The 26,437-nt window shown below is 44.3% G+C and overlaps 1 protein-coding gene across 2 annotated transcripts in view; it reads right to left on the reverse strand.

Annotated features, from left to right (window-relative positions):
• Positions 1 to 613: 613 nt before the first annotated feature.
• grm3 (glutamate receptor, metabotropic 3) overlaps positions 614 to 26,437 on the reverse strand; it is a 37,079-nt gene continuing 11,255 nt past the window's right edge. For both annotated transcript variants that reach the window (XM_034587167.1, XM_034587166.1), the window contains 11 exons: positions 20,524 to 21,054; positions 18,764 to 18,907; positions 15,670 to 15,939; positions 14,581 to 15,202; positions 7,737 to 7,979; positions 7,422 to 7,611; positions 6,558 to 6,867; positions 6,255 to 6,448; positions 5,903 to 6,035; positions 3,776 to 3,953; positions 614 to 2,757 (listed from right to left, as the gene is read on the reverse strand). In XM_034587167.1, the coding sequence (XP_034443058.1) occupies positions 2,681 to 2,757; positions 3,776 to 3,953; positions 5,903 to 6,035; positions 6,255 to 6,448; positions 6,558 to 6,867; positions 7,422 to 7,611; positions 7,737 to 7,979; positions 14,581 to 15,202; positions 15,670 to 15,939; positions 18,764 to 18,907; positions 20,524 to 20,841 (2,679 nt within the window). In that variant the 5' untranslated portion in view covers positions 20,842 to 21,054 and the 3' untranslated portion in view covers positions 614 to 2,680. The remainder of the gene's footprint in view (positions 2,758 to 3,775; positions 3,954 to 5,902; positions 6,036 to 6,254; positions 6,449 to 6,557; positions 6,868 to 7,421; positions 7,612 to 7,736; positions 7,980 to 14,580; positions 15,203 to 15,669; positions 15,940 to 18,763; positions 18,908 to 20,523; positions 21,055 to 26,437) is intronic.

Consider the following 26,437-nt stretch of genomic DNA (forward strand, 5'->3'; position numbering starts at 1 on the left):
ACTGCCAATTTGAATCAGAACCAGCACCCCGGTTCTCCGCTTTATATTCCGCTTCTTTTTTTTCCGCCCTCTCCTCACCCCTCCTCCCATCCATGCAGACAAATACACATTCCAGCAGCGGATGTGGCGGTGGTTGTCCGTAGCAACCTGCCATGCGGGGTGTATCTTGTGGGAGCAGGACCACTGAGTGAATGGCTGAGCTTTCTGCTAACAAAGGCTGAATCTCTGAGATGCTTTGAGCTTCCATAGAAGCGCTGTGACTTCTGGGCTGTGGGAGTGCTTTGCATAATCCAGCAGCAGCAGCAGCAGCAGCAGCAGCAGCTCTGCCACATCGCTCTCTCTATCTCCCTGCTCTCTGCACCTAACGCACAAGCCCCGATGTAGGTCGACTCGTCTTGGTGCATCCGCTCAAATTCTTAAAATCAATCATTCAGTGCGATAATCACAGGGTGTTGTTGGGAGTCCGGCTGTGCAAAGGTGTAGATGGGTCAAGAACTGAATGTTCAACAGTTCTTCTTCTGCCTATTGCATGAATTTGAAGATGAATTTTTAAAAAGTACTCGTCTTGGGAAGCAAATAAGTGATTCTGATCACGTTTTTTTTGTTAGAAATATCAAGTATAACAGTCACACTTTATTTTAGACAGCATATTATAGTATGTCATCATTTAAGATCAGCTTAACAATAATTTACTACCACCCTAGATGCAATAAATTCCTGCGTGAGGCCAAACCGTAAAATTAAATATGCTGTAAAACTAAATTAGTTCCCTAATTTAAGCTATTTAGATTTTCTTTGAACAACTTTATTCGTGTGTGCGTTTGTCATTCCCCCCCCCCCCCCTCATAAGAGAGTCTGTCACATTTCCAGCCACAAACACAGAGTTTGATTGGTGAAGGTGTTTTGATAAGTGTTAGTATGTTATGCATATGAGTTCTGCTCTAGCATCCTTTCGTTAGCTGGGATGTGCCGGCAGCTGACACTGTGTGCTCTGCTTCCTCCTGCGAGGCTCTCTGGGACCGCCGAGGCCAGCTGCTCCGCTGTGCCTCTCAACGTCAACACATTTAACACAGGCATGTAAACTGCACACTTCAGTACGTCGACGAGTCAGTGACTTCATCTTAATGGTGTATGAGCTTCTCTTCCCCCTTCCTTCTTTTGTTGGCGCCGCTAAGCTGTAAAAACGTAAAGTCGCTGTGATGGTGGGGTCTGTTTTCTTTCCTTTTTTTTATATCTCACGCTGGAGAAAGAAGGTTGGGCGGAGAAAGTCATTTGAACCGAAGTCACCGTTTTAACACTTCAGGTAAACAATCAATGGCTTGAGATATAGGGAATAAAACTAACTGGCGCAGCGTTGCCCTGACACATGTTCTCTAATACTGAGGTCACTTTTACATTTGCCAAACTCAGGATTTGCAGCTGGTAATGTAAAACTAATGTCTTACAACCTCTGCCTGGAGCGCTATCAAGATACATTAAGGCACATAGCCATATTCAAAACATCACCATATCTGTGGGGCACAAAAAACAGAAGCTACCACTCCCCTGTAGTTGGAAAAAGTCGACATGTGTTCAGCAAAGCAGCCACTTTTTCCTTCCATTACTGTTTGACTCACTTGATTTCAAAATCATAATTACTGAGAGGGGGACGCCCGTTTGTTTTGGATGACAGAGCGATCGCGGCGCAGTCTTGAAAGCTTTGAGGCTAAAAGGAACGATGTACTTTTCATCCCAGCTATTAGTTATTATTAGTGATCCATTACCGAAACACACATGGCGTTGCTTTGGTGAACACATGTCTGGAACTATGGCCATTTAGATAAAGGGATTCCATGATCAGAAATAGAAAAAAAATGACATTTGTATCAAAAAGCCAAACCTACTTTCCTGCAAAAACATCCACAATGAGTTCTTTACACAGATCTAGGATGGAAATCGTATATATATCGAGATGTGAAAAAGGCAAATTCTCAAACTAAAAATCGGGTTCTGGAACAGTACGTCGAGGGGTTGGATGTATTTTTTTTTTTGTACATGTCCGTTGCAGGCGTTATTCTCTATCCAGTTCAGCTTGTGTGCACATTCATTCTAGGGTTACAGGACTGTCAACATTGTGCTGTTCGAACCATCAGTAGTATAATATACAAATGTAAAGATACACAATAGAAATGCATACGAATTATTACAATGAGACCTACAAAAAAGCATGAGAATAAAAAGTCAGTGGGGTATTGCAGGTGAGGCAAGCAGAGCCACAGATGTGCGTCCAGACCGAGGGACACACCCCCTCCTACCATGATGAAGTGCATGTCTATTTACACAGCATCATAACAAAGCTATCAAAAACAAAGGCTCCAAAAATTTCCTCCTAAAAACTTTTTTTGTTCTTTTGTTTCTCTACTTACAACAATGTCGATTCCATGTATGTACATCCCTAGAAAATAATTTAATTATACTTACACACTTTCTACATTTGTGAAACAATACAGTTCTAGTCCACAAGGAAGGTTGTTTGTTTGTGTGTGTGTGTGTGTGTGTGTGCACATATGCGTGTTTTTGTGTATGCAGTGTGTAGAGTGTGTGTGTGTGTGAGAGGTGGGGGAAGAAAGGTTGGAGGGGACGATGATCGTGGATTGGCTAACAGTCGCAGGGGCAGATTCGGAGAGTGGACTGTACGTGGTCACAGGGAGGAAGTGGTGGAGTCGACGATTTCTCTCCCGTTGCACACGGTTGGGACGAAGTGGGCACTGACAGAAGCTGCGAAGACAAGGAAGTGAAGAGTCTTACACAGGGGAACAGCAAAAAAGCATTTCTTAGACTTAAATTTGTTCCTAGAATTAGTCATGAAATTAGTCAAGGATTAGCAGGGAGAGGATATTACCTTTAACACATACTACCATTACATGAAAAGCCACGGTATACAAAGCATGATCTGAAATCTAGTTCGAAAATTACCCAAAAGTGACCGCCCTGCTGTTGTATGCCACCGCCAACGAGTGCAGTTCCAGTCTTTTTTACAGACCCGTATGAGTCTAAGTGAACATTTGTGCCAAATGTGAACAGCTTCTTTTGAGGCGTTCTATAGATAACGCACTTAAAAGTTGACAGAAAAGGATTGTGTAAAGGTCACAGTGACCTTTGACCTTTGATCACCAATTAATAATCAGGTCATCCGTGAGTCCAAGCGAATGTTTGAGCCAGGTTTAATGAAATACCCTGGAGGCAAGTTTGAGATACAGACAGATAACCTGGAAACATAATGTCTCCCATCACTGGAGGATATAAAAATCTAATGACCCTAAGAATGATTAATGGGCACAGACTGTGTTACAAGCACAATCTGGGTTCAGAGATTATAGTTAATATCATTTATGTTCATTTTATTATTGTCATGCTTACTAAATCACTAATTTAAGTGCTTTTAAATGTTTTCATATATGTTCCTAATGACGAATTAGTACAATTATAATATTAATATTTGTATTATTGTAAATAATTAGATCTGGTCACAGTGGTATCAAACCTCTTACATGTGTTTGTATTCTTTTGTATTTTGTTCCAATAGAAGAAAATACAAAAAAATTGAGAAACTGCTACATAGTTTAAAATTCAAGGCTTTGTATTCCCTGTAGAGGAACACGGGGCCGTGTGCTGTGCTGGATATTGAATGTTGAATCCAGCTCATTCGACAGACGCATAATACAACAGACAGCAAAGAGAGTGCTGCTGTAAAAACCCTGTCTCTTTAAAAATGAGGTAACCGCATGTAACTTACCGTGAGATGCGTACGTGGTGGCAGCACCGCTGACACTGAAGCGATTGAGGTTAAGCCTGTGGCTGGTCACATTCTTCTGGGGCTGGAACATGATGATATGGACCTTCGGTGCGAACATACAGCCCAGGACCACAAAGCCACTCAGGCTGACGGAGATACACATCGTGGTGGTCTGGACCTGCGGAGGAAAGACGGGGACACGGGGGACACAGTAATTAGTTGTCAGACTTTGATGGATAAATCATATGCTAATGTAGAACAAAGTAATTGCTGTTAAGAGCTAATCTGATGATAATAATCTATAATAATGAACATTCTTCGAAGTCACTTTTTGAAAGAGTATTACAAAGTGCCTCGCAGAGAATAAAGCAACGATAAATCGAAGCCACTTTGATCGACTAAATACTGAGCATAAAAATGCCGAAAGTAATCAACCGATCTCTGTGCAGACAGAGCCAACAAGAGTGTAAATCTGTATTGTTAGACTGTTCCTTTGCAACAGTCCAGAGGATAACAATTACAGCTGAGATCAATACGAGACCCGGGCCAACAGAAACGCAGCGGTATATCAAACGGATTTATTGTACAAGATCAATGCTAAACACAAACTTGCGCGTTCCCAATCCTTGGGTTAGGATCAGTCTTTATTGTCTCTCTTAGGAGAACTTTGTCCTCTACAGTCAAAAGAAACACGCAGCCTGAATGTCCCTTACAAGTTGCCGTAAATCATTACTGTGTGTAACTTTGTGTGGCTGCAGTATAATTATCACAGATGATTACAGAGGTGTAACAGCAACTCACGGTAAATCACGGTACTGTACAGAGACACATATTAGTAATCGACGGTACGGCATCTCCTCTGTTTATATGTGTGTGTGTGCATGTGTGTGCGTGTGTGTGTGTGTGTGTGTGTGTGTGTGTGTGTGTGTGTGTGTGTGTGTGTGTGTGTGTGTGTGTGTGCGTGGTTGTCCATGCTGGTGATGTTATGCCTCTACCTGACTAATCTTAAAGTCAGATTACAAGGCCAAAGAAATGCTTAGTTATAGAGAGATGGAGAGGGAGAGAGTGGGGGAGAGGGGGAGAAGGGTTGGTGTGTGTGTGTGAGGGGGGGGGGGGGGGGGGGGGGGGGATGTTGGGGGATCAAATGAGCAGCCCTGGCATCAGCACTCTTCTCTAACGCCCTTTGATACACTGCTTCTGTTTGTGTGTGTGTGTTTGTGGAAGCGTGCGCTTCAGGTATGTGTGTATAACTTAAGATTTGTATGGATCGGGTGAACGCTCGCTCCCTCTTCCCTGTTAAAGCTGAACATGTGTCAGCACTTTGACAGCCTGTCTTTTTGTCGTCCCAGCACTGACATTTGCCAGCAGGATTAGAAATAGTTCTCAGTCTCCTCCTCACCTGTGCGCAGTCTATCCTGTGACCTGTGTGCTGGTAATAATCAGCGTTGACGAGACAAAAAACTGCCCACACAGTCAGATTATAGCAACTCCACCCAGAATGTCAGTAATAATGTAGAAATTTGACATGCAGTACATTTATGTTTTCTTGTGAAAAGTGGAGAAGATTGATCCCAATCTCAGGCCTATTATAATATCCTAGATAATAGATTTTCTAATCAACATCCATCCATCCATCCATTTCCTTCCACTTTTCCGAGATCAAGTCTCTAAGCTGAGTGTTCCAGACATCGCTTTTCCCAGCCACGCTTTCCAGCTCCTCCTGAGGGGGTCCTGAGGCATACCCCTGGGTCACCCCCCAGTTGGGCCTGCCCAGTAAACCCAGCAGCAGCCAGAGCCCTTGGCCATAGGGTTGTTGCAGCATCAGCAGAAATGTTGTACTGGACTGTTGTGGTGAAGAGGGAACTAAGCTGCAAGGCAAAGCTCTTGATGCCAGTCCATCTACGTTCCGAGGCTCTATGATCATGTGCTGTGGGTCATTACTCTCTTTTGTTGTATTAGTGAGCTTTATTACCTCTAGTTTCAAGTTAATCAGCTACTACAAGTAGCTTCATGTTGAATCTACAGAAATGAGAGTGGTTTCTATCTTTTCATCACTGTAGCACACAGAAACAAGTGTGTTTTCCTTGTGTGTGTGTGTGTGTGTGTGTGTGTGTTTGTTCAAGATACCCTGTAGTCGCTTGATGTAACATAAAAGATGGGAAGAAAGGCCAGCCAAATGATACAGGTGGTGTACATGGTGAACCCAATAAACTTGGCCTCATTGAAGTTCTCTGGGCACTTCCTGGTCTTGAAGGCATACCTGCAGAGAGAGAATCATGTTTTTTGATTAGACACCTTCAGGAAAAAAAACACAATTAATACCTAATCTACTAAAATTAGTCTTGCTATGGAAAAATTAAAATTATGTTTGTAGCTTTCTTAAAACCAAGAGCCAAGCACAATCGTTGAATGCATGGGAATTTGGCACAAAGTCGCATGGCCCCAAAACAAGTGGTCGAAGCAGCTGTGACACACTTACACAGTACACAGGATGACCAGGAGCACATCATATCCCAGTGACAGCAGCATACTGGAGTCACGAACATTACACTTGAGGATGACAGTTTGCCGTCGCTCGGGCAAAGTGAAGCGCCGTGTCCCGGGAACCTCCAGCAGCAACCACACTGACACCATCACCAACTGGACGGAGATGAGACTCAGACAGATGAACACCTGAAAAAGATGAGAGGAGAGAAAAGCTAAAGTCATCAGGATCCCCTGTCTGTCAATCCATCCATTTGGCTGATGCAGATTGATGCATAATGATGCGGCAATCGCTCACCTGAGACGACGGGCTGATGAAGCGTGGCCTCACTGCGCCCGCTCCGTCTTTGACACCACTGAAAATCCTGGCAATCCTGTTGGTTTTGGTGAGGAGGGCTGAGTAGCAGACAGCAAACGATGTGCCCAGGCCGAGGCGACGCAGGGCACAGATGGCGGGAGATGGTTTGGCTAAGAAGAGGAAAGTCATGGCGTACGACAAGAAGACTCCCGAGAGGAGGATGTAACACAGCTCCCTGCCTGAAGCTTTCACCAGTGGCGTGTTGTTGTGTCGGACAAACACCCAGAACACCATGCCGGTGCACATGAACCTGGGGACAGAAGATGCACGTTTAAGTCTTGCTTACTGTTAACTTTATAACTTTGAGCAAAGCCATACATCATTGACTATATTTGGAAAATAGTTCTTTGAAAAAGCACAAAAAAAGTTTAGAAAATACAAATTCTTAACACATTCTCCTGTCCCGCCTCCTATTTAATTTTGACTTTAAACATTGGCTCAAACTCTAATAGCATCCAGGACCAGCTTCCAGTGAGGAAAAACTGCACATGTGCTAGTTGAAACAGGATTTTTGATTGTCGTCCTTGAATGTATTGCTACTTCCAATAACAAACCATTACTTAAACTAATTAACCACACATGCAGCTTCTGTTTGAACAATTAATCACAGTTTACTTCATTCTTTAAACCTTTTGTCTTGTGGTTTGGAAAGACCAGAAAATATAATTCTTCACACCCCTAAAATGTGTATGGAGAGTCTTTCTGTTAGGTTTGATATCCAAATCTTCCCTTAACGCAAACACGTACACACACCTCTCAGGACCAGTCAAACTGACATCTTGCCGACAGCTCTTTATCACTCACCCTACACAAGCAATAGTAATTGGACCAATGGCCCAGGCATCTTCCCACATTATGTAGTCCTCAGGAAGGTCGTAACAGGATGTCAGATCGTCAGTGGGCCACTGGCCGGGAGCGCAGGGCGAGCAGGTGAACTCATCAGCCAGGTATTCATGAGGCTCACAGGCCGTGCAGATCCAGCAGCAGTACTCACCTGGGAAACAGGGATACGAACCGCAGAGTGTGGCAGCTTGAGATTGTTCAAAAGGCATAGATGCTTGATAGGGTACGTTGCTATGACAAAAAAAAAAAGAACATCATTGAGATTCAGTCCCCTACCTGCCTGCATTTTCTTCATCTCATTACGTTCGCAGGGGTCGCTGCACTGCGAGGTGGGCACCACTTCTCTCGGCCAGTGGATTAGATCACCGCTCAGTGTCAGAGTCTCTGCCCATTCGCCCACTGGCATGTAACTATAACGCTCGCCGGAGCGCTGGTAGCTGAAGATGTTGTATCGGCCCAAGCCGTCCCCCTGGGAATCAAACTTCACCGCTGTCTCGCTGCCCGGCGGAGAGAAAGGGGCTGGCGGGGGGGGGGGGGATGAGAGGAGACAAAGAAAGGAAATGAAAGAGATAAGACGAGTGGGAAAAGGAGATTAAAGCTAAACAATCGCAAACAATCATCCCATTGATTTCTCACTGATGCCTCTTAAAAGCAGCAGTGAGGACAGAGACAATAAGCCATGGTCAGTTAAGCCTTAGCAGTCCAGAACAGACAGGGAAGGACATTACAATAGTGTTTTCATTACTGAAGACCAGCCAGGTACAAATGTATTGGCTAAGAGGCTATAAATGCCTGGTCTGCTTGGTGATGTCTGCGTGTATCAATGTCCTCCCATGCTTTCCCTAAGGTCACATAGGAATGAAAACTCTTTCTAAATTCTGATCAGACAAAGTTTATTACCAAATGCATCATTAACAAACTGCCCATAAAGTCATAGGCATGAAGGCAGAGGACTGAATCCCTGGGCAGCGCTATAGCTACCCACACATTGATGGAATTAGCCTCTGGGTCTCTTATGTGAGGGAGGTACACTGCTGAAACTGCCAAATTGGTTTGTATACAAGTTGTTATGAAAGGATTACCATCTACCCTGAGGATGTGGGAACAGAAGAGATTGTAAAATTGGCAGGATGCTGAAACCGTAAAAAAAAAAGCAACAACTAAAAAAAAACTCAAGGACAAAAAGCATCTATGGACTTGGTTAAAAACAGCTAAAAATAAGCGGTGTGCTGTTTGAGGCGTTGCTCGCGGCGTTAACACCTGACAGTGCTGACACTTGGCGATTTGGACGTAGACGAAGTGTATGTCACCGCTACAGTGCCACGTCTGTCCTTACAGCAGAGCAATCAACTCTCAGCTGCTGACACGCTGTACACGGCTGTGTGTTGTATGCCGCTGCCTCCCCTGTCAAAAGATGATGTGGCTGGGGATAGTGCAGCATATGCTAGGTTTATAAAGCATCACTCTTCAACGTATAACAAGGCTGTTGGTCTTCAGTGCACAGACGCATCAACTGCATTGTGCCTTCCTCGTATCTCTGTATAATTGGATAAACCGAAAGAAATCGCTGGGCTAAATTCCTTCTCCAAACACAGGCTAAAGCTTGGGATCAGTGGAATGAATCGGGACACAGATTACGATTAAACATTTCGGCTGAATAAGAGTGTGCTCGCAAACACATGCGTGCATGTGGAAGCTCCGTTAGGTTTCCTTTACAGTTTTAATGGTTCTGGTATTACCGTGAGTGCTGTGGGGGACTGTGTTGACAGAACCGGAGCTCTGACCCCTCTGTTAACGGTTTCTGTGTGTGTGTCCATGCAACAATGAGGAGGGCTAAAGCTGTTCTATTGTTGAGAACGCTCAGCATGTCAGGTGACAGTGGAGGGTGTTATGGTTTATGAAATCCATAAATCACCGAGACAACACAGCCGTCTATCTTTCTTCTCTCTCTCTCTCTCGCTCTGTTACAGGAAATTCTAGGTGTCAAGTCTTCTTTGGAATTTGGGGCTAAATGTTTAGGTGACAGCTAAATGAAAATGATTTCAATAAGACGGTGCTGATAATATCTCCGAGATATGAAGAGATCTGAATCCATTATACTGCACGTTGGCAGATAATAAAGTCTGCTAATAACACAGAGCAATAAGACAAGCTGGGCCGCCTCCTCTTCGACACCCATACACACTCACAGAAACACTTTGCCACCAGCTAATTATCATAACTGCATCTTATTAGGACCTTAGATGTGCGCTGAAGCCTAATTAGCTGTATGTGGTAATTACGTGTAATACAGACTAAAGAGATAACGACATCAGCCCACAGACCCGTTTATGGGCAACGTATTGTCCTTGACTTCCCTTGAACAGATCACATTCAGGGAGCAATAGACTGAGGGGACTGGCGATTCCTTCCTTTAACCAACAGCCTCAACCTCGCTGACATGGCAGGGCAGCTTATCAGGAAAGTGTATGAGGTTGCAAGTTAGAGCTGGCGAAGGCCACCGAGACTCCTCATGTGACTGCAGAGAGGTGACGACGGCGGCCTGTGGGTCCTTGACTGAGGAACGCCACTCATTCTCCTCAGCACTCTCCTGGGATGTATTTAAAAGTCTGGTGAGGACAGAGGATTCTGTCTTTGACCGACAGGGCTAAGAGTCTATCCTAGCAATTTTACAACTGAGGCTGATGGGAATGTCAACATTTTGCAGGTATTTGGCCAACACCAAAGAGATGGGAGAAAAGTATTTTGATGATTTTTTTAGGGGAAGTCAAAAGTTAAGGCACTAAGGGCGGCTGTGGCTCAAGGGTTAGAGTGGTCGTGCTCTAACCAGAAGGTTGGCAGTTCAAGATACTTAACCCCAAGTTGCCCCTTCTCATAGAGAAAGTGCTGCACATAGATGCACTGTATGAATGTGTGTGTGAATGGGTGAAAATATAACTGTGTAAATGGCTTTGAGTGGTTATCAGGACTAGAAAAAGCGTTATATAATTACAGACCATTTACCACTTCAGCCAGTACATATGTAAACCAAGTTAGGTAATTGACATATTGGCATGTTTAGGCTCAACAAAACAAAGTGTCCTTCACACAGACTAAGAGATTTAAGTGCTTTGAAATCCAGGGCCGCAGAATATAAAACAAATAACAGTTTAAAAGAAAGTTTGGTGAGAGAACCTGCAGTATAAAGGAGCCAAACCAGATCCTTCGTTTTTTCGGAGACATTCAGTATTCCTGCTAACTTGAGAAATGCCTTTTTATTCTAGCTTAATTAGAAGCATGGCGAAAACAGGCTTTCATTCAGAAGCTGAGAAATTAATTATGTTCTCGGCCATGTCGGACTAAAGCGAAGCCCAAGGGGGATTGTGGGTATTAAAAGCAGGGAGAGAGAGAGAGAGAGAGAGAGAGAGAGAGAGAGAGAGAGAGAGAGAGAGAGAGAGAGAGAGAGAGAGACTTATGGGAGGGGGATCTTTTCTTTGTGTGGCTAAAAATCCAAAAGCTGGCTGTTGATTAGTTTTTGGCAAGGGAATAGAGAATTATATTTCTGAGCATCAATTCACCTGAATCCTCAATTTAATCCCATTTAAGCTTGACGAGGTAAATAGTGCATTAAGGCTGATGCATAAATACACACTTGTTTCAGGTAAAATATATAGATACAGTTCCTCAGCACCGTTCATGGCGTGACCAACATTTCTTGCCCCTCTTTTCATCCTTCATTGGTTAATGACCTTACACATCTGTGTCCCACAGAGAGAGGGTGTGAAGGGACACGTACACACATCCCTGAGCATATACAGATACGAAATAACAGATGCACTCACATGTCACAAACACACACACACGCACACACAGACAGATCACATTAGCTTTATTTGTTCTCTCTGCAGATTCGCTCTCCAGGGACCGAGGTGCTCCCTGGGCCATGGAGCAACAGGCCGCTGGGGAATAGAGGAAGTCTACAACGCGTGGTAAAAACATATAGAAGGGAAAGTGAAGCAGCAGAGAGATGAGGCTCGGCTGAAAGAGAGGTGGTGAGACAGAGGAGACAAAAGAGGGAAACGGCAGGCCAAAAATCCGGGAGGTGCTGGGTGGGAAGGACAAGCCAAGAGACAAGATAAGGGCAGAGAAAAGAGGGAAGTGACAGGGGAGGAAAAAAGAAAGGAGATAGCACAAGAGAAAAGCAAGAAACCGATGTGACGGCAGCAGAGATATAGGTGGATGGAGGAAAGCCTTTCAGATGGTGGAATCAATAGAGAAAAGGTGAAGGGTGGATGGATGCATGAGTGTGGTGGAGTGGAGGAAAAATCCGGCACAGAGAGGCGGTGGAGGCAGGAGAGAAAACCTTGTGAAGTCTGAGTGGGATGTGCTGTTTTTTAAATGTAGAGAGAGTAGGACACTTTTCTGGGTGACAGAGAGAAAAGGGAGAGAGATATGGAAAGATAGAGAGATGAAGAGTGAGAGAAAAGAGGGACGGAAAGACGGGGAGCGACGGAGACGGGAGAGACGGAGGAGGGGTGTGCGGAGAGGGAAAAAGAGGGAGAGAAGGAGCGAAGGTTGTTCTCTAGCATCTAAACGTTGCAGTGAGCTCTCTGCTCAATATGGCCCTGAAGGCACACCGCCTCTGCTAACACAGACGTATCACACACACACACACACACACACACACACACACACACACACACACACCAAAGCACAGATAGGGGAGGGGGGGGGGGGATATCACATCTATCGCCACTATTTGAACAGAAGACTGCGTGCATGTGTGTATATACTGATCTGTTTGCTGCAGATCGGGGTGGTGGGCGGGTGGGAGTTGAATGATGGCTTTGAGGAGTGTGTGGGCTGGGGGTGTCTGCAATTTCATACTGGTATAAAATTTTTTTTTTTAAAAAAGCATTTCAAGCTGCCTCTTTGTGGAAAAAAAACTCAAAGAAAACGCTGACTGTTTTGCCGTGTCCATGCATGTCTCTCCCGTGCGTTCGCCAGTGTGTGTTTTTATGTTCGAAGTATGTAGCCCGGCCTCATAAAAATGCACAAATATGCCCCCCGTGTCTGTCGGGGAGCAGTTCCCATGATCTACCAGATCACTTCCACAATGGGCAATAGTGTCGGCTTCATTACCATAGCAACTAGCGAGATGAGGCTGGATGAGGAGAGCGGCATATGAAAACACTCTCCCAACCACACAACATGCTGCCTCAGTGCGCCACATACGCTGTCACATAACAAAACAGCCCGATCACAGTGGAAGGCAGCTCGTGAAATGTGAAGTTGAAGAGGGAGGGGATGGGGAGGGGGGGGCGTTTTTTACTGGGATGCATGAAGCATGACGTGACATCGAACTTTGATGCAGTGTGCAGCGTCTCCTAATGAACATGCATGTGTGTGTGTGTGTGTGTGTGTGTGTGTGTGTGTGTGTGTGTGTGTAAGGGAAGGGAAGGGAAAGGAGTGAGATAGAGAGTGTTGGTTTTTCCGTCAGCAACAGTTCAGACTGAGAGCACTGCGGAGATGCGGTGATGCTGCAGTATTTATACCCCACGTTCAACCTCAGCTCACCTCGGCTGCTTCCATCTAAAGATGTATACAGTATGTGCGGCAGTGAGAGTGAGTCAGGCAGGGCCGTAACCGAAAAAAAACGTGAAAAAGAAACAAACGCAGCAACAGTTCTGTGTTTAACCGAACCGCCACCTCCAACATCCCCTCATCGAGACCCATTCTTTGGATGTGTGTCTTTTTTATTTTACAGATACAGCAGTTTGCCATGCTGTCACCGTCGTCACCAACGCTGAGCTGTACCGGAGATCCTTAGTTACTCTTTCGCTTCTGCAGAATAAAGACTTGCCCCTCATGGACGTACATCAGTAGTGAGAGGAAGGGAGGGAGAGTGGGAGGGGGATGTAAAAAGGGAGGAGGATGATCAGACATGAAGATTCGTCGATGGGATTCACATCTCTCCTCTCCTCTCCTCTCCTCTCCTCTCCTCTCCTCTCCTCTCCTCTCCTCTCACCACTCCGCAACATTTTTAAACTTTCAAAACTTCTCACGTGTGTTAATCTGCATATCTATTCTATCCCTCTGTATAAGGGAGCGGTTACAGACGGCAATCGCCTCGACTCTACCCTCTCACTCCGTCTTTCTCCCTCTCCACCCTCTTCCTCTCTCTTTCCTTCTCTATGTCGGCCTCCTCTCAGACAGAAATGCTCCACGTCCTTTGATTTGTAGCAGAAATGAAGATGGGGAGTTTCAAAGAGAATCCTCTTCTTCTGCTGACGCACGCTGTCCCACTCCGGCATTGCCTCAGTTCTCCCTCCCTCCCCCTTCCCTCCCTCCCCATCTCTTCTTCTGTCTTCCTCCTTTATTTTTTTTTACCTAAAACCCAAACTCTTCCTTTCTGCCTGTCAGTCTTATCTGTTACCTTCCATCCTCCCTCCATACGTGATGCCACTCTCTCGTCCTCGTGCTCTTTCGTCTCCGTCTCCCTCTCCCCTGCGTCCCGTGGCAAAGCTGCTGTGTTAGTGCGGTGTGTCTGGCTGTTTTTGATGTCTGCTCCTGGTCACGGTTGGTGGAGGAATAAGCACCTCTAAACCTGTCAGTCCTCGAGACACGGCAGTTTATTTATAACGCTCCCTTTGTACGCCATCTGTCAGTCAAGCCAATCCTCTGTCTCCTCTCTCCCAATTCTACAGGGGCTGACAGACAGGCACCATGCTATAGGAGCTATTATAACGCACACAATCTCATTAGTGCAAGAGAGAAGAATATGGCTGACGGATTAACCGGAGCTCTCTTTCCTCAAAGCAACTTTGTAGTGTCGTATCAATTACGCATGGGTAATAGGTGTCAATGGCGGGCCGCCTCCGACAATACGCAGCAATTAAGCGGATTTGTCTCACTTCTTATGTTCTGCTTTGGCTGAGGAGAAGGACAACATCCCTGTGTTGTTCATGAGAGGACTGTTAACTAGGCACAGCTCTCACATCCCTGTCTTTTTCTTGCCCACCCCCCCCCCCCCTTTCCTCCACACTTTCTTCTTCATCATTCACTAAGTTTCACTCTTCATCCCCCTCAACCGCCTTATCTCGGACTCCTCACTCTCCTCACAATGCTCAAGCCGTCTTACCTGCGAAGCTGACGTTAAGGATGAATTCCCTGTAGAGTCTTCGCCCGTCCAAGGCCTTCATGCTGTCGCACAGCTTGGTGGTGTTGAAGCACAGACTCCTCTGCATGTTGTGAAGGGCAAGAGCCATAGCGTACACCGCGTTCACCACAAACATGATCTTTGACTCGGGTTCAAAGTTATTCTTGTCCATGGTCAAATCCTTGTCACACGGGGGAAGAAGATGCGTCTCCCCGAGTCCAACATCTCCACCTACTCCTGCTCCTCCGCCACCTAAAGAGCACTGGAACCGCTGCTCCCAGTATTCCCTGTACCAGGGATTACGGTGGTTCTTGACCGGGTCCAAGCTGAGGAAGTAGCGGTTGAATTCTGGCACGGGATTGGCTGACAGCTCAAGTGTGATGGCTCCTTCGGCGGTGACCTCGTTTCCCTTGACAATGCTTTCCTGCGCACCCCAGCCATCGCTGGCCACCCAGATGAAGGAGGTGTTCAGCCTGGCAGCAGCTGCCAGCAGCTCTCTGGCATCGTCGCTGCGCAGGAAGAGAACGGCCACTCGGGCATTGGGCTTCTGGAGGAGCTGACGGATCACAGCTTCATAGGACTTCTTAGCGTTTGAACGCCCCACCTGGACAGAAAGACAGAGGGAAAAGCATGGACTGAAAATGCTACTCCTACCCGCAAATAAGCTAAAGATCCATATTTTCAACTGTTTATAAGTATGATTAAAAAGGAAGAAAGCAGAATGCATTCCATACTGCGGCCTCATACTAACATTCACCTTCATAGCAAATGAGATGAAAAATGGGACTGTGAAAGCATCCGGAATTAGTTCTTGGAGATAAGCTTTCATTTTCTGGTTCACAACTGATAACACCAGTGTAATATAAACCCCATTTTGTGTAAGACAAGATAAGACATGACGAAAAATCGCAATTTTAGCGCCCTGTTCATTGTTACTGGTGCAGCTTCCGGCCATAAATCAGTGTGACACTCCAGATTAAAAAGTTCTGCTTTTTAGCTTTGAGCAGTGGTGTTTCATATTCATGCAGATCGAACCACAGAAAATACTATTCTATTGAATATGCCCTTTACCTTCTCCGAAGTGGCGATACAGATGTTCCTCATGCGGGCCTCTTGCTCGAAGGCCTCTATACCGGTTTCACCGTAATCACCCTCCGACGCCACGGTGGACACGTATGTCCAGTTGAAGAACCGCAGGATCTCAGCCATGGCCTTGGCCTGATAGAAGTCAGGGGGCACGGTGCGGGCGAAGTAATCATAGCGGCTTTTATCGCTGAGTTTGGCGCTCGTCGACGCGTAGCTTATCTGCGGGATCTGGAAGAGCCTGAGAAGATTGGCAACCTGGGGGAAGAGATGGAGAAGTGACATTAATGAGGAATAATGTGGACGAGACTAAACATGTTGGGACTCAGTAGAATCTTTATCTCCCCCAAGGCCAAACAGTCCCCTTCTGAAACCATATTTTAATTCAATGGATCTGGATTGTTAGTTGGATCTGCGGCAAAATTCACACAAATCATTCCCCCTAAACATGTCGGATTCTTTTCATCAGGATCCAGGAATTATTCTCTGAGGAATCAATGACAATCTCAATCTCGCGATGTTAAAGAAAGTGAAAAATAATTCCTGATTCTGCCCCCTGATCTAGATTGGCAACACATTCTTTTTTGGTGTCTTCCCTGATGAATACCGCCTCCTCTCACTAAGTTTCATGATAAAACATCCAGTAGTTTTTTGTAATCGTGCTATTTAATAATAGAAAAACAAACAAACACAGACAAAAACTGTGGCAGAGGTAAGTATGGTCGTGTTTTTTGTCTTGGGTGTTTTACTTTCAAATCTTCATGTGTATCAAGTTTTTCAGTAAGTTATCAAAGTAAGATCAAAATTTTTTGCATATTGACAAAAACAATAAATATATAAGAACCATCAAATTATTGAAATGGTCCTTTATTCAATGTACTTTTTTCATCAAAGGAAAAATTTGAAGATATTTATAAGGTTGTTGCTGATAGAAATTCCTTCATAGATAATGTGCTTATTTAAAGATAAAAGACAATTCAGCAAGTGTAGGAATAGATAACACGCGCACAGATGCACACACACACACACACACACACACACACACACACACACACACACACACACACACACACACAGAGACTCACACACACTGACTCATGCATTAGTGATGGACATCATCTGGGATCTACTGATGTCCATATAATATTCCCTTTTACAGTTGATTGGGGTTTGTTCGTATTTGCTTCATTACAATTTTAGTCACAGACGCCTACACAAACAGTAGAAATCTAATTGCTACACATACTCATGCGCACACAGACATGTAAACATACACAATCAAACATGCACGCGCAAATACACAACATAAAGTACACAGCCATTCAGTTCTTGCCTCAGTTTAATCCTTTTAGAGCGCATCACTCTGGGCTTCTCTATATTTCATTCGCAGCTCAGTTGATGAGCTGTTTTGACAACATGTCGGAATCTCATTAGACTAATAATGTAGAAGATTAGAAAACACACTCGCATACATATACTGATGTGCATGAGGCCAGGTTGTCACACACACACACACACACACACACACACACACACATACAGGCGGCTGCTTAGAGTTTTATGGTTTTTAGGTGGCAGTTGACTTAAATGTCGGGGAAGGTCACGCTGCAGAATTCCACCGCATTGCTCCATCACCTTCCACTGAACAATGACCACAGCTAGTTACGGGGCCTGTCTACAGGGACACAGACAGTTTAGTTTGTCAGTGAAAGCTGCTGAGAGAGCGAAGGCAGACGCACTGTAGGAATGGGCTGAATATGAGAGACGAGTAAAGAGAAAAATTAAAGGGAAGGAGGAAGAAATTGGTGCAGTGGAGGGATGGTGTGTGTTTTCTGCTTGGAATGCAAGTCACACACACACGCACGCATGCAGACACACAGAGAGAGACACACACACACGTGTGCGGACGTAAGGGGGGAACACTGCCTGCTATGTAAATGGCCTCGAGACAATGGAGTTTAGTTGTGCATGATTAAACATTAAATAATTCCCTGTGACTTCATTTAGAGGCAAAAGACAGACCGGCCAAGTAGAGTGAGCATGAAGGTGTAGCTGGATTAGCTTCACTGGCTGGAGATAAGACAGCAGAGCACAGTTCTGGTCCCGTAAACAGCGATGCCCTCAGAAAAGACAGGTAAAAACAACAGCAACGGCAACAAAGGGCAACAAGAATGAGCTGCGGGGGAAACAAAGGATAATTATGTTTGATGAAGGACAAGAAACAGAGCAGATGTGTTAACAATGGCTGCCCCAGGAAGGAGGAGGAGGAGGATGAGAAGAAGGGGGCTGAGGTCAGCATACACTGAGCTCTCACCAAATAGCCGGGAGGGACGCCCCAGAATGAATATAAAGGAGAGGAAAAAAGAAAAAGTAGCCAGTGATGAGAAGGAGGAGAGCAAAGATTTAAGGGACTGTAACAGAAGGAAATAAATACAGAGGATGGGAGAGAGAGAGAAGAAGAAGAAGAGAGCATGAGGAAGAGAAGACAGTCGCTGAGATTAGGGATTTAAGGACTGATAGGAGGAGGCTTTTGTGCAGACACAGAGGAGTAAAGGGAGAAGGAGGTTTTATGCTAAACTATGCAAATTATAGAGCTCTGTCACAAGTGCTACAAGAGCTGGGGAAACACACAGGACACACCAGTGAGACTTCTAAGAAACAAGTACACACACGACAACACACTGGCACTGCCATGTCACTGGAAGTCAGCCTTTGCTCTCTGGATCATGCAACTTGTGCAAGGACGGGTAAAAGAAACCCAAGAACCAAGGAAGTAAATATAGATGGTTTCCTCCAGGAGCTCATGTTTTCATCTGCATTTGTTTGTTTGTTTGTTTGTTCGTCAGCATCAATACACGGATCTGGATCGGGGGGGGAGATCCAAGATTTTAATAAAATTCATGGATCTTGCTAAAAAAATATCAGGCATATTTAGGGAACTGAAATCTATGAGTGTGTACAATGTGGTGCAGCAATTAAGGGAATTGCCGGGCCTTGGCGGAGCTATGCGATCTACTGAGTGCCATAGTCTTAAAATACGTTTGCAACATTCCTCCCAGTGCGAGCCGTATGTGTGTGTTACCTGTATGGAGACGCTGCTGAAGGATCCTCCTATGACGCCGGCAATCGCGAGTGGGCTGTCGTCCTGCAGAGCGTACGATCCGTCGGGACAGATGAACTCGGTGTCATCCACCTTGGTGAGGGAGGCTCGTACAAACTCCAGAGCCTATAACACAAGCACATAAATCAAATCCCCTGCAACGTGTACGGTGAAGCGTATGGTATAATCTATTTATTCCAAATCAGCCACTGATTTATGTTCTTTATGTAAGAAATCTGCCACGTACACATGTACACACGACTGATTGATAGTTTTTCTTGTATATTTTGAAGGGGCTCTTGAAATGCTTTCAGTACAGGGTCTGAATGTGAGACTCAGGCACATTATAACATATTTCTGCTGTGTACAAACAGCCAACAGACATACAACCTATTTAAGGGACCCTATGTCAAGAATCCAGGGTTTACGCAGTCAAAGAGCTCATTGTCTAAGATCCCTGGATGCATCATCTCTAAATAGCTCGGGAAAAAAAATACAATCATCTTCTGAAGATAACAATCACTGAGGGGTAAGTGCTTTTCTTTTCTTCTTTATTTTACTTTGTATCCGGCTCATTTCCCTAATCCCGAATTTCTATTTCTATTTCTGTTATCATTTGAGGCAAGATCCTTTTTCCCAGAGTGGATAAAAAGAATTTACGAGATGCATTTACTTCACCTGAACATTATCTTTTAATGAGACCTTATAGTTGCACTTGACTTCAAATGGAAACATTACTTGTTTTGTTTTTTATGTCTGACACCACTCCAGCAGAGCAGCAGTTTTAGGTATGAAATTTATAGGAGAAGTTTAAGTTGCCCGACAGCGCGAGAGAACAAACAGCTAATAAACCAACTCTGTGTAAGATGTGCTGCATTCGAGAAGTCGTATCAGCATTTGCTGGTAAATGCAGCTACAACGGAACACAGTACAAAACAAAAATAAGATCTCACAAATTATACTGTTGAAATAACATAACACAGTTATATCAGTGGTTTAATGTTGTAAAATACAAATGATATATCTTGGGCATATATATTTGAATAAGACCAATTTTAAACAGCATCAGCAGCATCTTGTGCATGTGAAAGCTTTGTCCTATCATCATCACCATCGTGGGCGGCATCAACCGATACTTGACTTTGATTGGTTGGACGTTTAGCGTGCTGTCAATTCTGCAAGTGTATTTGCAAACTTTTCAGTCTTTTTGTTTGAATGGAGAAAAGGAATAGACCATTCATCTTTGTTAATTCTGTTGCCATGGTAATATCATTACAGTAAAATGAACATCCTCACCATTCAAACATTGTAACGTCAGAGGCAAAGACTGAAAGCTGCTGCCAATTTATTTTTAGATTTATTTTATATTATTTATTATCTTTTTCGATTGTGTAGGACAGTCTAAAATTCCTGCATTTGGTCAGAAAGTTTGAAGCTATCCCAAAAAGTATTTTCATACCGAACCATGGTTCAGTTTGATCGAGCGAGACCCCCTGTTTTGATCGGACTAAACTGGTCCATTGGTCTGGACCATGGTCAGAGGCACCTCTCACATTATTTTGGTTCAGAATAAACTGAAAAGTCAAAAGTTCGGACCAAACAAGTTATAAGAGCAACATAAGAATCTACTCTACACACTGATGGAAACAGTATTTTACGTAGATGGCAGGCAGCGTAAATTTAAGATTTGGAAAGTAAATCAAACACTTTCTTGGATCCTCTCTTTTTGAGTTTATACTAACCTGCTCCAGTGCATAGGTGTCTCTGGAGCAAGTGTCCAGGATGTGGACACCGAGGGAGATGCCAGGCAGCAAAAAGTTGTCCGTATTGATTCTGTCGATGGCGAACAGCATGGCCTCCAATCTCTGAATCCCTCTGTCCTCATTCACGCGGCCACACTCCTCCATACCGCCACCTTTTTCGTGCACGGGGAACAAGCCGCCGAGCACCAGGTCGCCCTCGATGCGGATCTCTCGGCGGAGAGGAGGCGGGTCTCCGACGGAGAGCAGCACGCCCCGACACATCATGACCAAGACCAGAGCGGGAATGCGGGCCACCATTTTGGGCTGAGGCAGGGTTAGGACTGATACTTGAGTGGAACAGAGGGGCTGAGGGTGAAGGTCAGGGGCGGGGGGTTGAGGGTGAGGAGTGCAGTGTCTGGTAGGGTTAAATCAAGTGGCCGTGGATGCTTGGGTCGGTTCGTGGCCCATGAAACAGTCAGGGAGAGCTGAAGTGGGCGGCACATGGAGGGGCACACCATCTGGACATCAGTCCTGCTCGGAGAGAAGAGGAGAGGATGGAGACACAACTCAGTCAAACACATTACGGGACAAATGACAAAGCTGTCAGACGCTGGACAATACAACACTTTTGTAAGTGTTACGATAAAGTATAAAGACAGCAAAGTGGACCTTTAGTGGAGTTCAGGGACACTGTTAACAAGGGCTCCAAGATGTTTCCGCTTCGCAGCCAAAGCCAGGCCATGACTAAAAGGGATGAGGAATTGTTTGGAGATTGTACCCCACTGTTCTCCAACCTGCCCCTCCTTTACATCTTCCTGTCTCTATGTGTGTGTGTGTGAGTGGGTGTGTGTGTTTGCCCCTGGTTGTATCAGGATTAACCAGCTTAGATGGCTGGTTGATACATGAGCCCAGCCTTCTCATGCCACAGATCAGAAAAGCTTCTCTAATCTGATATCTGTTCCAACAATTCTCTGCTCGCCCATGAGTTCATACCCCGAAGTGTGTGTGCGTATGTGTGTGTGTGTGTGTTTGTTATCAGATTTATTGCTCCCCCTCTCGTCTGCATAATTTTACCATGAAAGAAGCTCACTGACAACACTGAGGCCAACAACAGTTCATGCTGCTTATCGTCGCTTTCAACTCAATTAAATACATCACTGTGTGTTTTGACTGTGTCGCTCAATAACATTCTCCACCTCCTCTTTAGTCAGAGACAAATGTTTCAATAGATAATGGAGCTGGTGAAGTTGTCAACAAACATGGCATGTCGCAGATGAAGGTAGATGATGTTGCTGTTTCGGAGTCGTACTTACTGGGGTTGCTTTTGTTCGGGCTGAAATTTCTTGACAACAATTGTATGGATTGTCATGAACTGGATTGGTACTGGGGGGGTTCGGCCTTGGTGACTTTAAATATGCCGTGACCTCCCCTCCAGGTTGCCATTTATGGGTCTATGTGAAATGTCTTGACAGCTATTTTAAGATTCTTTTAATAACTTACAAAGCTCAACATGGGCTGGCCCCCACCTACAATCCCAGTCACAACCTGAGATTGGCAAGCCTGTCCTTGTTGGCTGTCCCTAGGTCAAGGCTGGCTACTCAAGTTGACTGGGCTTTCTTTGTCAGGGCCACCGAGGCTCTTGAACTCCCTGCCTGACGGGATTAGGCTCGCCAAGTCACTATCTTTAAATCACTGCTCAAATTTTTTATCTTACTTTTATTGTAACCACATTTTTCGTTTCTTGGATGTCAAACAATTCAAAGACTGAGCTGCAAGAGATAATATCCTGTATAACACATATTTACTATAGTCTCACTTTCCTTATGTGTTTATATCTTTTTAATAACTTAGCTAACACAAAGCTTTAGTGTCCCAGGAAAATGGATGTCAGAGTGATATTTCCATCCATCCATCATCTATAGGGATTATCCTGAGGGTAGCGGGGGGCTGGAGCAAATCCCAGTTGACATTGGACAAAAGGAGGGGTACACCATGGACAGGTGGAATGCAATTTGATTCTAGTAAAGTCCCTAAAAAGCTAAAGATGCTTTACACTCCCCTCAACAGATTTGACAGTTTCTAGCGGCTCAACATGTAAAGCGATGACGATAGCGTGCTCTCTGTTGTGGGGAACTTCTCACCACCACTGTCGCCAATGCATGTAGATTAAACTGATGAATCAGACAGGGATTGAGGAGTGAGTCCATACATACAGTAGATTCCGAAGCTGGCGCTGCATTTTCATCGTATCCAAAATTAGTAAACACCCTGAGAGCAGGATGAGTCATCAAACATTTGTGAGCATTTTACAGGAAGAGAAACAACAAGGATTTTGATGTGGAGTTACAATATTGACTTTTTGACATTTTATTGCCATCTAACAAGAGATAAATGAACAATTAACACGGGGATTAAAACTGGGAAAATGTATCTTTCACTTCACAGGGCCTTCGAGTAGGATCATTTTCTTCTAAATTCTCTCATGTCTCCTTTGCCGTCCTCAGGAGAGATAAGACTGAAGTTGGAGGTTGACATTTTGATTATGAAGATCAATCTAGACCAAGGAGTGTGGTGGAATTTCTGTTGATTGCCGGCATCAGCTGAAACCCTGTTTAAGTGTTTGATAGCGAGAGAGAGAGAGAGAGAGAGAGAGAGAGAGAGAGAGAGAGAGAGAGAGAAGTATGCCTCTCCTTTTCAGTAAGCAGGTAGGAGGATGAAAGCTTCTCTTAGATGCAGGCAGCTAAGATTTTTCTTCAGGCAGCTGCCATACCTTTACCTCTCTGCTCTATAATATGACACACGTACAGACAAACACCCGCCCACCCACCCACACACACACACACACACACACACACACACACACACACACACACACACACACACACACACACACACACACACACACACACATACACCTGTTCTCTAAGGGTTTGACCTAAAAGCAAACTATTTCAATGTCTTAGCTTCCCTCTCTTTCAAATTAATAGACAAAAAGAATTAGGATATTTGATAAATATATTGACGAATGTAAATGTTTATCATAGAAAGGAGTGCTAATACACCCTCTTAACTAAAGTTTGTGTGAAATATCATGATGTGGTGTTTTAAAGTCACTCTTGTCCCTGTTGACTCTGCGTTAAAAAGTTGTTTCCTGTCAAAAACCGACAGGAGACGACCTGACACACACTTGATGGACACATAATTTAACCCAATGTCTGTTTCTGGGGAGGGACGTTGATGGAGTCTATGAAAGTTTTAGATTTATTCTCCAAGCTGTCACACATGCTCGATATATGTGTGTCCCAGGTGTGTTTGTGCATCGGAGAGGAAAAGTAGATTTCTTTTAAATGATTTCCACTGAAATAGCTGGAGTTCCAAGAAAATAAACTCTTACATCATTATTAGGGGTCAAAAGAAAATGTCACACAGTGGAACTTTGTATCGAGCTCACAACAACAAAGCTGGAGATGTGGTTGTGTGGGTGTCTGGGCATTTGTCTCCAAGCACAAAAACATGGGCATGCGTGTTGTGGGATACAAAATCATGTTTATGGGGCTGAGACTCTAACGACAGGTTTGCTCTGTGCTGTACTTTGACATAATTCTTCAACTGAAAATTGAAAGCTCTCAAAGTCAATTTCCCAGAAATTTCTGGAATAAAATCCTCTGGCATTTTAACACTTTTCTCAAGGTGTCATTCTAACATTCTAACAAAGCAAAGCACACTCTGTGAAACTGAATTTTTTTTTCTCTTTTTCTTCCTTCAAAATACTGAAATATATTACAGAGTGCATGACATTGTGCTCGACCTATTAATATATTGCATGCATTTTAAAGATTGTAATATTTTTTGCATGTTAGCGTCTTTATTAGAGAGTAAACTACAGCTGATTTTCCAACGAAAAGGCTGATGAGGCTTAAAAGTGGCTGAAAGTATTTTTCTTTCCTTTCCGGAAGCCACTGGCTACAGATGATGTCAGCTCATGGTATATGGAAATCAAAGTGCTGAGACCTGAAACTTGCTTCACATACACACGGCACCGAGGTGAACCTCAATTCTTTGTTCTGTCAAAGCAACAGCATCAATGCCTCGATTTTAAGTCTGAAGCATTAAAATAGCTTTGAAGCTCTATACCATCCAATATTTGAGATTAAGTTTCCAAACACCACAGCACTTACAGCCTCTGCAGTCACGAAGTCAAACCCAGACAACCATAGACACTGTAAAAGGATCAATTCCTAAAGCCTCTTGCGTTTAACGGTTTGTGTTTTGGGGGCACAGATTTAAAAACTCAAATGCCCACGGCAGCTAAGAAATTTTACACCACAGAGGTGAACAGTGTCTATAGTCTACTTATATCAGGATTTGGGATCTGGTTTGTGTTTTCTTCATGATTATTATCATTTGTCAATATATTGTGTATGTATACATGTAAGGTAAAAAAGCGGCTCAGGCTGAACCTGAAATAGTCACATTGTAGTTTAAATTACCTACAATTTTGGATTTGCAAAACACTGGTTTGTGTGTGCGTGCGTGCGTGCGTGCGTGCGTGCGTGCGTGCGTGTGTGTGTGTGTGTGTGTGTGTGTGTGTGTGTGTGTATGTGTATGCACCTGATCAGATATCTTTGTGAGCAACATCTATAGCCTACAAGCTACAGAGCGAGCACATTTTGGGAAAGTGAGAACATGTTGGCCTGTCCTCACTTTCTGAACCACTTTTAATGGGCTGTTTGAGGGTTAAGACTGCATTATGTCAAAGAGTGTCCTCACTAAGATAGAAGTACAAACGTGTGTGTGTGTGTGTGTGTGTGTGTGTGTGTGTGTGTCGGGGTGGGGGGTGGGGGACGGCACAGGTATTCACAGAGCCGGATCGATGTCTGTTTGAAAAGGGGAGAGCCATCATGGTGGGACAGAGGCCGACGCTGTTATGTTTCACGTCACGCCTCTGATTCTGGAACGCCGTCATGCTATCTGAAATCAATCGTTCAGTCCAGTGTAATTGAGAAAAGGCAGCACGACGAGGGGTCTTCTTAACGCCAATAAAGTGAGGTTTAAAAGGGGCTGGCAACTCTGGCTTTGAGTCCAAACCAGTGGAGACAACAGGAAGTAACTGCGAGAAATATATCAGCACACAAACCTTTTAGAGACTTGGTCACCAACCAGTCGATCGTGACAGTCTTCACTGTCGATCCCTGTAACTCTCTGGACTCACTGGCTGTGGTTGCGCCGCAGACCAGCTGCGTGTGTCTGTTGTTCACACGCGCTGTGTGTCCGCTACTGGCGGCAGAGCTGCATGTTTATCTGCAGCGGAAGATGAACGGCTTCGTACTGTATAGCACTGGTATATATTTTAATATACATATATACTACTTTTATACAAGCAAATAGTCCTATTTATAGCCAATCCATTCAAAGCCTATGTAAAAACATTGTGCTGCAGTAGCAGCTCCTCTGCAAAACATATTGTTGGACTGAGAAGCTAAATATTGTGCTCTGAACAGATGCTGTAAATATGAATTGATATTAATGTGAATATTGAACATTGAAAAGATAAAGTTGCATAACTGCCTTTCTTTGTGTATATTTATGCTCGTACATTCAGCCTTTTACTGAAATTGCAAAAATAATAAATATGACCCTTGTAAGTGGGGTACCTGGAAGATATCAGTGTGGTAGATCTCGGTAGATCTTTGGAACTAAAAAGTGATCTTATGCTTGAAAAGGTTGGTGACCACTGCTTTGGAGAAACTTTGGTTTGAATGAACTTTAGAGATGATGGTTGGTGGATTTCGTTACCTGCGCATAGAGCCAGGCTCGCAATGGTTTCCATTTTTAACTGTATATACCTTTATCTACCTCTTGGCACAAGGGCAAATATGTCTTTTCCCCAAAATGTCAAACTACTCGCTTATAC

This window comes from Hippoglossus hippoglossus, chromosome 6 (assembly GCF_009819705.1).
Source record: "Hippoglossus hippoglossus isolate fHipHip1 chromosome 6, fHipHip1.pri, whole genome shotgun sequence".
Lineage (NCBI taxonomy): Eukaryota > Metazoa > Chordata > Actinopteri > Pleuronectiformes > Pleuronectidae > Hippoglossus > Hippoglossus hippoglossus.